The 11944-nt window shown below is 46.1% G+C and overlaps 1 protein-coding gene across 1 annotated transcript; it reads left to right on the top strand.

The window, feature by feature from the left end:
- Positions 1-10411, top strand: LOC127014725 (solute carrier family 22 member 2-like). Its single transcript, XM_050894253.1, has 11 exons — positions 1-411; positions 2687-2790; positions 3870-4024; positions 5870-6038; positions 6975-7089; positions 7195-7301; positions 7414-7628; positions 8069-8177; positions 8555-8667; positions 9742-9841; positions 10345-10411. Exons 1-11 carry the CDS (start codon positions 1-3, stop codon positions 10409-10411), a joined length of 1665 nt encoding a protein of 554 aa, XP_050750210.1.
- The last annotated feature ends 1533 nt before the right edge of the window (positions 10412-11944 follow it).

Raw genomic sequence — 11944 nt, 5'->3', positions numbered from 1 at the left:
ATGCCAACCCTAGATGACATTTTGGAGAAGGTCGGAGAATTTGACAGGTTCCAGAAGCAAACCTTCTTTGTCCTGTGTTTGCTTTCTGCTGCCTTCACCCCGGTGTATGTGGGTGTCGTCTTCTTTGGGTTCATCCCCGAGCATCGCTGCTTCAGTCCCGGGGTGGCTGAGCTGAGCCAGCGGTGTGGCTGGAGCCTGGAGGAGCAGCTGAATCACACGGTTCCTGAGTGGGGCAGCCACGGGGCCAGTTTCGGCAGCCGCTGCAGGAGGTACGAGGTGGACTGGAACGCGACGGGCGTCAGCTGCACCGACCCCCTCGGCAGCCTTGTGGGCAACCAGAGCCCTGTCCCCCTCGGTCCCTGCCGGGACGGCTGGGTCTACGACTCCCTGGGGACCTCTCTCGTGACCGAGGTAAAAAAAAAATACCCCCCTTCCCTTGCCCCCTCAGTTACAGACAAGCTGAGGGACGTGGGAGAGGCTGTGTTAAAATGACGCCTGCTTACCTGGACGAGGGATCCTCTTGCTACTAACTTGCACAGGATGCTTTGCAAGTTGTCTTCCCTCTGTCCTTGCTGTGAACCATTGCCTTGGCTGCTCAGGAGGTTTATATCTCCAGCTGGGGAGCAAAGCATATTTCAGCAAATAAATCCCCAGGTAGCTAAAGTCCAGTTCTGAATGAAAGTCCCGTCACATGAGAGGTCCGATTGGTGGAGGTGTGTAAACAGTGCCTGTGAGGGAGCAGCAGCTCGCAGCGCTGCAAACAAAACCGGCTGATCCCCAAGTGGGTGCACTGCACAGACCTCCCAGTCTTCCTGGGATCCGCGCCCAGATGTGAAGGTCTTGATTTCTGCCCCCCCCCCCCTTTTTTTAAATGAAGAAAGTCTTTTAAAGTTTGTTTCAAATATGATTGAATGACTATGGATGGGGGAAAAGGTAATCGCCTCCCACAAATAAACAGCTTAAGTCAGGAATAAACTGCAGAAAAGCCAATGGCTGTTTTGTGTTCTCAGAGATGTGTGAATAAACTGAAAATGGTATTTAAGCTACTTAGAGTACTTTAGGGTTTTAGGTGCTTTAACTTTAAATCAGTATCTGGGATGACAAACTTGATTTCGTCATAGAAAGTTCCACCAAATTTCTAGAGATGGTGGAAGTCAGGGTTTTTCCCCCCATACATCTAACACAAACACAAGAGCAGGTAAATTCTGTGTTCCAGCAACTTTAGCATTTATAGTTTTGTAAGAGGTTGGAGCTAGATTTTAGACAGTGTACTGTAAGTGTACTTCTTTCCACAAAGTATGGACTGTGTGATATTAAAGTCAGGAAATGAGGCACCAAATATTTTCAGACAGTCTGGCGTGCACCCCTCAAACAGAGGGCGAGCCAGGACTTCTAAAAAGCAGCAGCGCAGCAGGCACATCTTACTGCAAAAGGCTCGAGCAGATGCTGTGGTCCAATGCCCCCACCATGATCTCTTGAGATTGTGGGAAGCTGAAAACTTGCAGTCTGTGTGGATTTGTGCAGTCACCCTCTCACATCAGTTGTCTTCCCTTTTCTTCTGAAGGTGATGCAAGGCCAGGCCCGCGGGTTGCTTCCTTCGCAGGGTAACCAGAAACGTCAGAGGTCTCTCTGTACATTTTGGCAATGTGTTTTGCTTCTGGATGTGACTGTTTCTGTGAAGGCTCTCGGGCTCTGTTATGTTGTCCCTTGCTCTGGCAGCCAAGCGAAGGAAAGGATAGTGCAGAGTAAAGCGTGTTACTTTACTTGATGGACAAATTGACACATGGAAGAATACCCTCATGGGAACCCTGACAGAGCATCAGGAGGAATATCTGGTTTTATGTTGACTAAAGATGCATAGCTTTAAATAAACCTAGCTACCAGCGGGATGGGAAGGGATTCTCAGTCACATTAGGACAGCTTTTTAAATTAACTCATTCTTCAGTAGCTTCTGTGTATGTATCTACTTAAGTAAGAAAGGAGAAGTAAGGCTAGATGGCAAATAAATGTGGGTGCCCATGTGGTGTAAAGCTTGGCCCTGGATGCAAAATGCCTGGTCTCCTGGCAGGTTAGGCTGTAGGAGAGTTCACCTGAGCAAAAGGCCAGAGCAGAGAGAAAATGCTGTGGCCTCAGGGGCAGATGCGGAAACCTCCTCCCACCCTCCTTCAGGGAGCCAGTGCTCCATGGGAAGTGGGATGAGGTAGGCTTCAACATCTAAGGTACCTTTAGTGAAGGCATCACCCTTAGTCCTGAGGGGTCTGCAGGGACTGCTGTGGCATGTGAGGGCATGAGGCAACCAGAACTGCTTAGAAACGTTCACCATCAGCCACAAAAAAAGCTGTTTGAAAAGCCCAGGGTGATCATCAGGTTCATGCTGATTTGATCAACAAGGCCTAACACAAATTAGGGTCCTGATCTTCACAGGTAATGTTATGTTATGTATAGTTATGTTCTTTCCAGCAACAAGAGATGAGACATGAATGGGAAATACCAGGAAACTGCTCAAGGGCTTCATCCTGTTTTTAATGTTGGACACTTCATTAAGTCAGTAGGGTTTCTGGGTGCTGATAAAACAGGCATTGACCCAGAAACAAGTTTAAAGCTTTAACTGAAGCGAAGGAGACTTGTGAATGTGAGCCAGCTCCTCGTTTCACTATTTTGCTTCTAACTGTGGTTGCTCTTTTAGTTTAACCTGGTGTGTGAGGACTCCTGGAAGCTGGACCTCTTTCAGTCTTCTGTGAATGCTGGTTTTTTTATTGGCTCCATAAACATTGGCTACATAGCTGACAGGTACGTGTGGGCCAACAGTAAAACCCTCTGACCTCCCTTATCAGTGTTCAGCAGCTGAGCTTAGGTAAAGGCAGAGAAAGGTTGTGCAACTGGTGTCATCTCTGCTCTTCTCAAAATAAGGTCAACCACCTGGATGTTCAGTCACAGTGTTAGGAGTGAGTACTCTGTCTCTTAGGTCATACCTGGTGATTTGCACAAATCTCTCCCTCTCTGCGAGTCCTGCAGAGCCCGTGAGGACTATTTTAGGACCGTACGCCCAAAACTCCCTACCGTGCCACACCAGAGCCTGGGGGTGTTAACCAAAGCCAGGAAATGCTGGTTTGGAGCCTTGGAAACATCTTGCTTCCTTCGGAGAAACTTTGAAATAGTAGCTGCAGAGATTGCCAGATAGATACAGCAGGAGTGCCGGTTTGGAAATCCCTGTGTCCTGGCATCCTTAGGACCCCCGTTCAGAGGCAGCAGACAGTCACCCTTGCCCAGGTGGCCAAAGTTAAAAAGAAACAAATGCCGATATTTGAAAGCCTTTTTTCCCCCTTGTTCCCCTCCTGCCTAGAGAGTGTTAGTACAGCAGGCTCTGAGCTGCTCCAGCTGTGAAACGCAGCCCGCTCACAGCAAGATCCATACATATAAGATTTTTGGGGATTAAGATTGGGGTATATAAATCTGTTACCCTGGTGCATGCAGACGTACCAGAATCATAATATTAACCCATACTTATTTTTCACCCCATTATAAAAACCAAATTACTAAGCTGCCTATTCTGAAATTCAGAGATAACAGTCACAGCCCAAATATATGTAAATATGGGACTATTGCTGCTCTTTAACTTGGGAAATTTTTCTTATGCTGAGAAGCCTGAAAGCCTTTGTGGAGTTGCAGAGCAATTGGTACAGTAACTTTTCAGGGAATTGAAAAGCAGATAAGTGATTAATGGGCTAAGAATAAAAGTCACTATGCATCTATCCCTTGTATAGCAAAGTTGGATTTTTTCCCAAAGATGCACAAAGCTCTTACTACTTTAAAACACCTGTGTTTTCATGATTAGTGTTTTGCTTTACTTGTATTATCTTCCAATCCAGGTTTGGCCGTAAATTTTGCCTCTTAAATACAATTCTTGCAAACATTGTCTGTGGAATCCTTCTGGTCTTCGTGCCCACCTACCTGTGGATAGTCATCCTCCGCTTCTTGCAAGGGCTGGTCAGCAAGGGCTGCTGGACCGCAGGCTACATCCTGGGTGAGTTCAGACCTTTTCCCAGGAGCGAGACTGGCTGCAGAAGATGAAGAGAAAAAAAAACCCAAACAAAACAATGAACAAAAGCCATTTTAAAAATGCCTCCCATCACTTTTTATCAAGGAGTTTTCTCCCTCTTTGACTACTTGGGATTTTTTAAAACACTGTTGCTTCTCCCTAATGACAGTAGCCTTCAAAGCTCAAGCAAGCGGTGGTATATTAGGGCTGTTACCTCAAGATAGGCTTTCCCCTGTGGTGCAGCTCCCCTTTGCAGATCTGGGCCCCCAGGGTCCTCTCCCTCCCCTCGGGCATCGGCTGGGGAAGGCGACGGTCCCAGGGCAGACCGCAGTCGCTCCAGCCCAGTCACAGATGGGGTGATGACAGAGGAGGCCATTAAAGAAGCAGGCAGAGGATGGGGAAAATTGCAGGCATTTTTATGACACAAAGAGCATTAAAGGCCAAACAGAGGCTTTACAGCCTAAAAATAACCAAAGAACAGCATGTACTTGCTGAGGAAAAGACAAGCTGTTTGGGTATCTGTGCACTTGTCTGAGCGGAGGCCAGCCCAGGGGGATTGCAAAGCAATGCGAGGAGCCAGGCTATGCTGGTGCTTCTCCCTGCGCCTTGCACTGATCATGTCTGGCGGCGAAGCACAGCTGTGTGGCAGCAGGGTTGGGGCCAGCTCAGCTGGTAGAGCTGCCTGGGATTTCTCTGGTGTGGAGTTCAGGCGCTTGTCAAAAAAACCCAATACCAAGCAATCACCAAAGCAGCAAATTAAGTATCTTAAATGCTTCCCAATAGAGCCTTATCTGGATTAGGATGTCAGGTGGCTCTACAGAGTAGCTCTGAGTGATCCAGTTCACTGTGATGGTGATAAAAATGTAAATGTCAACACTCTAAAATGTTAAGTCTTTTAGTGGAGGCATCTTGCTAATGCAGTTATCCAGATGTCTGATATAAATAAAATAAAAACATCTAGCCCACAGTCCTGACCGTCTTCTGCCAAGACATGATTGTTCTTTCCTGTGCATATTCTAGATGCTTTCTTGGCCTCTTAAATATTTTCCTGGCACAAATGAAATCTTCATCAATTCTTCTGGGGAACTTTATGCTATTTTAGAGCATAAAATCCCTATCAGGACAATGACTTGCCATATCCTGATATTCTCCCTCAGTTACACCTCGTTACTTCTGGATTCTCCTTGAAACTCTCTCATGAGAGAGAAGTCACCCAGAATCAGCTCCAAAGCCCCTTTAAATTTATATCTTCCCCCTAAGGGTGGCCAATACTGAATGCCCAGGGAAGGGTACAAGGACAGAGCAACCTTCCTGTCACGCTCTTCTGGGACACTTGTCTACCCTTCAGCTGCTTTTGGCTCAGTCCTACTGAGCCTGAGGAGATATCTTTGTGCATCGTTTGGCCAAGCAGTATTAGCTAATCCATCACTCCAAACCACAGCATTTCCTTCAGTTGCTAAATAACTGCTTTCTGTTCTTTTTCTAATCGGTCTGCTTTCTTGAAATCACAAAACCAGACGCAAAATTGCGAGTGTGCTTGTGCCTGCCTGCTGAAATAGTTACTTTTAGCTCTGTATCAACAAGACTTAACCTGTGGGTCTATCCTGTCATGTGCAGTTGCAAAGTGCAGATGAGTCATGAAGCCATTCTGACTGGGAAGCTGTAGGCCATCCTGTGGTACAAGCTTTTCTTACATACTTCGAGCGAGATGCAGTTTCTTCAGGATGTTAACACAGCATTGGTCTTCCAGCGTCCCTGCAGAGCAAGTAACTGCTGCGCTGAGCGGCTGTGGCTGAGCTGTCATTCACCTGTCTCTGTGCGTGTTTGCAGTGACGGAAGTCGTCGGTCCGAAGTACCGGAGGACAGTGGGCATCCTGTACCAGACGGCCTTCTCTGTTGGGCTCCTGGTCTTTGATGCCATCGCTTACGCCATCCCTCATTGGCGGTGGCTGCAGCTCACCGTCACCCTGCCGAGCTGCTTCTTCCTGCTCTACTACTGGTAAATGGGCTTTCATTGTACCTCTGCCCACGACCCAAAAACCAGCTTCTCCTGCTTCCCGAGGCTTGATACTGAGGGAGATTTGGCACTGCTTTTCGGTTGTGCGCACCTCTTAGTGCAAAGAGGAGGTACACAGCAAAAACGAGAGGGAAATAGGAAGCTGACTTCTGTTTAAAAGAAAGACCACTTTGAAAAACACTAGAGGAGAGTGATTTTAATATCATAAATTATCTTCAATGAAGCATTTCATAAAGGAAAAGAAATGCCTTGACATATTTAGTGGACTCTACACTGAAAAGATGGTTATTGAGAGATTGTTGAATGTTAACATAACTGTAACAGGTTGTTTACCTGTTCATTTAACGAAAAATTGGAGCTTTTTGTGGTCCAACCAAAAGAAGGCACATGGGTTCACCTTTATTTTGGATTCTCTCCTCTTTTTGATTGATATTTTTCAGTTTGAGTGCTTTGGATTTGAGAAATTGTCTGGATGGGTTGAGAAGTTAGGAATAGTAGAAAGAGATTCATTGTCTTCCTTTTTCCATGTTTGTGAATTGGTAAGCCAATTCTAGCTTGTTTACTTCTTCTTAACCTGTGATGGCACAACCGGAAAATGGCTCCCTAAGAGGAGCCCGTTTGTGGTGAACAGGCTGAATAAAATGATAGCACTACTCTCGCTCAAAGCCCTTCCATGATTTATCTTTAGTAAACTCATCTCTGACTAAAGCCACTACCACAACTGCTCTTCTTCCCATTTCAGCAGTGGGATATACTACTTTTCCTGATGAGGGGCTGGGGAGGAACACACAAAACCCAACCAAACAAAAAACCCACCTGCCTCTATTCAACCAAAGCACTCTCTCCACAGTCTCCGTGCATGGGAGCACTATGCGGACTTTATGTTTTGGTATGTAATAGCATCCACTCGTGTTGTAGGTGCCTCCCAGAGTCTCCCAGGTGGCTGATATCTCAAGGAAAAAATGACAAAGCTATGGAAATTGTCAGTGATATGGCTAAAAAAAATCGGAAAATGATGCCTTCCCGTTTTGAGGTGAGCTCAGGGTTTGCTTGTGCATGTAAGTAAGCATCACGATAGTCCCTTCCATCAGTTCCTCCCAGCAGAAACTTACTGTACTTTGTACTGGCTCTTCCGCAGGATATTAAATTTGAAGAGGAAGATGGTGGAAAGCAGAGTCCTTCATTCATTGACCTTGTTAGGACACCACAGATGAGAAAAAACACATTCATTTTGATGTACAACTGGTAAGAAGATAATGTTGGAGAGCTGTTTTTGAAGCTCTGGTTTTGAATGCTCCAGCAGGACATAGACCTCTGTTCTCTGACTAAGAAAGCTGGGATGCTCTTCTCTGCCTAGGTTCACAAGCTCCGTCCTCTACCAGGGGCTCATCATGCACATGGGAGTAGCTGCTGGGAACATGTACCTGGATTTCCTCTACTCTGCGCTTGTTGAGTTCCCAGCCGCCTTCATCATCATCGTCACCATCGACCGCGTCGGGCGGCGCTACCCCTGGGCTGCAGCAAACCTGGTGGCTGGGGCCGCCTGCCTTGTCACAGCCCTGATCCCAGAGGGTGAGTCACCTGGGTGAGGCCACGCGGTGGCTTCCCACCCCGGCGTTGCCCCCTGGGAACAGCACTCGTCTCTCCCTCCCTTTCCCTGAGGTCCAGCCCCAAAGGTCCGCAAACCCGCGCCCGCTGTTGGGCGCTGCCTCCCTGACTTTTAGTGGTGCTCCTTGTGCTGCAGAAGTGAAATGAGGTCTATTAGTAGGACTGCTAATAATAAATCTCAAAGCACCTGGGTCCTCTGTGCCTCTTTGGGAGGGTCCCTGTGCCACAGCTCATGCGGGGCTGACCGTTCCCATTCCCTCATTCACACAGGTGAAACAAGGCCCCTTAAAAACATCAAGTGACATGGGATCGGAGGTGCCCCTTAAAATAACACTGGTGTATTAATTGACACCTGCTAAATCGCTGGGATACGGTTAAATGCATTGAACGCATTTTCTCTGCAGACATACATTGGCTAAAAGTGGTTGCTGCTTGCATTGGGAGAATGGGAATCACAATGGCTTTTGAAATGGTTTGCTTTGTGAACACTGAACTGTATCCAACATACATCAGGTAGGTGCATCCTCCTCTCCGTTGGCATTTGGCCTGGAAACATGTAGTTGAGGCCAATGCATATGTTACATTTTATGCTAAATTAAGTTATCCTTAAACGCTTCAGAGCTACACAAGTACTGCTGAACATAAAGTAGGTGGAGCACAATTAAAATGCTTTAAAAAGGTAGCTTAATAAAGAAAACAAATGTACTTTAAGGCAAGTGAAAACTCATGTGACTGAAATAAAGGGAAAAGCGGAGATATCCAGGGTGGATGAGGGTTCTGAAGTCCCACGTAATGCTTGGATTTGTCCTGTGCAAGGGTCAGAGTTGTGATCCATCCCCTTCCATCTGCAGTACTTTGACGCTAACATGATCCCTTTGCTGTTGAACCAGGAACCTTGGGGTGATGGTCTGCTCCTCCTTGTGCGATGTTGGTGGAGTCATCGTTCCATTCATTGTCTACAGACTGGTGGAAGTCTGGCATGATCTGCCGCTGGTAGTCTTCAGTAAGTGCCACCTTACCTCCTTGCTGGCCACTCCTGGGGTGCAGCAGTGGGGCCCAAGTTTCAAAGGGAGAGAAAAGCCACTGAGGCTGTTGCTGCAAGTTCAGCAGAAGCCCTTTCCTGTCTATACAAGCCATAGCCTTCAGTTTATAACAACCCGGAGCTTGTTTATGCATTCATGTCTCCTTTGCCCTTATTATTGTTCCTTGCATTTTAAAGGAAGTCAGAGGTGAATACAGGTTTGACAGATGGCAAAGAGCTGAGAAATGAGATTAATATTTGATGGATTCAAATCTGATGAATTACTGTTCTTCTGTGAGGTATATTGTCTCAGTCCAGGAGCCAAAACCTAGAATTTCACATAATTGCCTATTTAATGGAGTACAAGTGTGGCTGTTACACTTCAGCTTTTCCGACAGTCTGTTAACTGGCTATTCTCCAGCTATTTGGAAAGAGGTTGGTAAATAAATGCAAGATGAGTGTTTGCAGACTAGTGACCTGAACTCTTAGGTCAGGGTCTGCAAAACTTTTCTGAATCTTTAGATCAGCACACTATTTATAGAAAAATGTCTTGAATGGCAATATGCAGTTTTTAACTGACAGGACATTTAGGAGGGTGCTTAGTAGATTTAAAACATAGACGCCGAACATGTACAAAGTGGGTAAAAGAAATTATCAGTGGAGAAGTTAATCACATTGTGTAAGAGATAATACATTCTGTATGTATTTTCTAATCTTATGTGAATAGCAGAAAAATTGAATGCGTTTCTGGGCATAGTCTCACACTAGAAAGGGTTCTTTCCTCTATAAAGGAAAAATTGTCTGCCCAGTCTGAGATGCCCTAGTTCAGTGCATAACTCACAACTGAACTTGGCTCACTGCTGTCTCCACATGGCAGCCACATCCTCCAGAGGCGGCATGACACTTTTGCATATAGAGCCTTGATGTGCACATCTTATACGAAGAACGAAATAAAATGCCATTTACGAGTCCTTTGTGTCAGGCAGTAGAAAGTGGTGTATGTGCTGGAAACTGATACATGCTAACAAGCTCTTTGTGCATCTGTTTGATTTGAAGCTGTTCTTGGTTTGATTGCGGGTGGATTGGTGTTGCTTCTACCTGAAACTAAAGGAAGAGTCTTGCCCGAGACTGTTGAAGATGTTGAAAACTTTCACAGGTGAGTCAGGATGATGAACTCCTAGCAGCTTTCACTTGAAATTGTGCAAAATCCCTGCCCAGAGCTCCTTGGGGAAGCCTGGGGATTACTTGGCTGCCTCCTATGCTTCCAAGAAGTTGCTAGTTAATTCCCAGACTCTAGCTGGAGAGATTTTGGACTCTTTTTTTAACACTTGTCTACCTAGGCATCTGAAAACAAGCGCATAGGCCTTTACTGTGAATAACTGCACTAGTCTCTCAAACCTGCTGCAACACTATTATAAACATTATTTGTGCTTAAAAAAACCTAACTGTGGAACAGAAAAAGGGCAGTCTTGATAGCAGCTACTCGTGTGGTGAGTGAAGCACCAGTGTCTACGGAGGAGCCAGAGCAGACCTAGAGGATTTGAGGATTAGATGCTCATTTTCTTTGGGGAGAGGCAGAGCAAGTGAAGAACTTGAAGTTAGGTGCTCACTGAACATCTTCATTCATGGTTTACTGCTCACATCTTGCTATTCTTGCAGGCAAAGTGCTCCAAAGGCCAAAAACATCTATCTCCATGTCCAAACGTCAGAAGTAGCACATGACTGAAGAAGGCGTAACTCTTCCTGGACAGTCTGCTTTAGGGGGACTAGCATGGCAAGGCAAATTGGAATAAATACTGTCTCAAAAGTCTTGCCTCTTTTTTTGTCTGCCTATCCTTTATTTACAATGTTTGGGGGTTTCTGATGGGATTGTACCTATTACTACACAGCTGCTTCCCTCTTTGTACACTATAAGATAAATATGTTTTAGGGCTGGGAAATTTTTGTACCAGCTGTGGACCTCAACATGGGGACAGATCTTAAATTGGGGATGGTGGGGTCCATCCCAACAAAACTTTATAAGCCTTCATGGAGTCTGACTTTGTTGTTTTGTCTGATGAAGGGGCAGCACAATATAATAGATTTACCTCTGTTGTGGAACCGAGGTGACTACAAATCTTGTACAATCTTGTTACAACTCGCAGCAGCTTTGCACAGACTTTTTTTTTTTTTTTTTGCTATCCTTTGTGTGTTACGGTGTTTACGTGAGTCTATATGCCTATACAGTAGCCCTCATAGGGTAATAGCCTTGTTCAGTTTTCAATGTGTAACCACTAAATTTTCTTGTCTTTTTAAATACCATCTTCATAGTAGATAATCTATACTTTTTTTTTTTTGTACAAAACTGTTTTCCTAAGCCTCCACAGCATTATAAATGTGTGCATACACAGACATACAGAATTTTATTAAAAAGAATATATTGAGACTCCAGTCAGAGGGGAAGAGCATCACAGCTGCCAGGGGAGGAACTGAGAGCCCACCAGCGTCCTGTTCCACTGGAAGCTTAGGATGAGACTGGGGCAAGGACAGAGTTGTATCTCTACATGTTTGGAGGGAGCTGGGCTCAGGCTTGGGGACCTGCAGGACTCTGACCAGGGATTTCACCAGGGGTCCTGTGCCTCAGGGAGCATTAGGGACAACACTGGGTCTGCCAGGAAATATCCAGCACCTTTCACAAATTTCCTAGTCCATCCCATTGAGCAACCGTAACAAACTTGTGGTTGCAGAGGAAAACAGGTGCAAGAGTACTGTGGCTCCCCTTCACTGTTTGTGTTCCTGGTTCCTAGCACTGCTGGGAAATGTTAGTTTTCAGTAAGGATTCTGTAAGCAGGGCACAAGATACTGCTGCCTTTTAGTGATCATCTGGATGGGGAGAGCTCCCAGCTGAGCAAAGTGTTGCTGGACTCTTGCATGCAGGGCGAAATTCCCCCAGGATTGCTTCCCAGTGTGGCAGTATGGTGACCTTGCCCTTGCTTTCAACTGGCCCGAGCCCCAGTTAATGTTCAGCGTTGCTGTGAGGGCCTCAAAGGCAGGGAAGCATGTTGTCCAGCAAAGCAGGGCCATGACGAGGTTGCTCTGGGAAGAGTAGGGACAGATCAGGAATGACGTGACTTTGGCCCGGGCAGTTGCAAAACTAGTATTTGCTTCAGGGTCAGAGGGGAACAAGCTGGTCCTGAGATGGGCAAGAGGGACAGTGGGGATGTAATTATGTGTCCTGTGGAGCTGGTGTCCTGCTGTGGTTGCAGAGATGTCTCCGCTC

The sequence above is a fragment of the Gymnogyps californianus genome, chromosome 3 (genome assembly GCF_018139145.2).
Source record: "Gymnogyps californianus isolate 813 chromosome 3, ASM1813914v2, whole genome shotgun sequence".
Classification (NCBI taxonomy): Eukaryota; Metazoa; Chordata; class Aves; order Accipitriformes; family Cathartidae; genus Gymnogyps; species Gymnogyps californianus.
The sequence above is the reverse complement of the archived record's forward strand: the minus strand, read 5'-3'. Positions and strand labels throughout refer to the sequence as shown.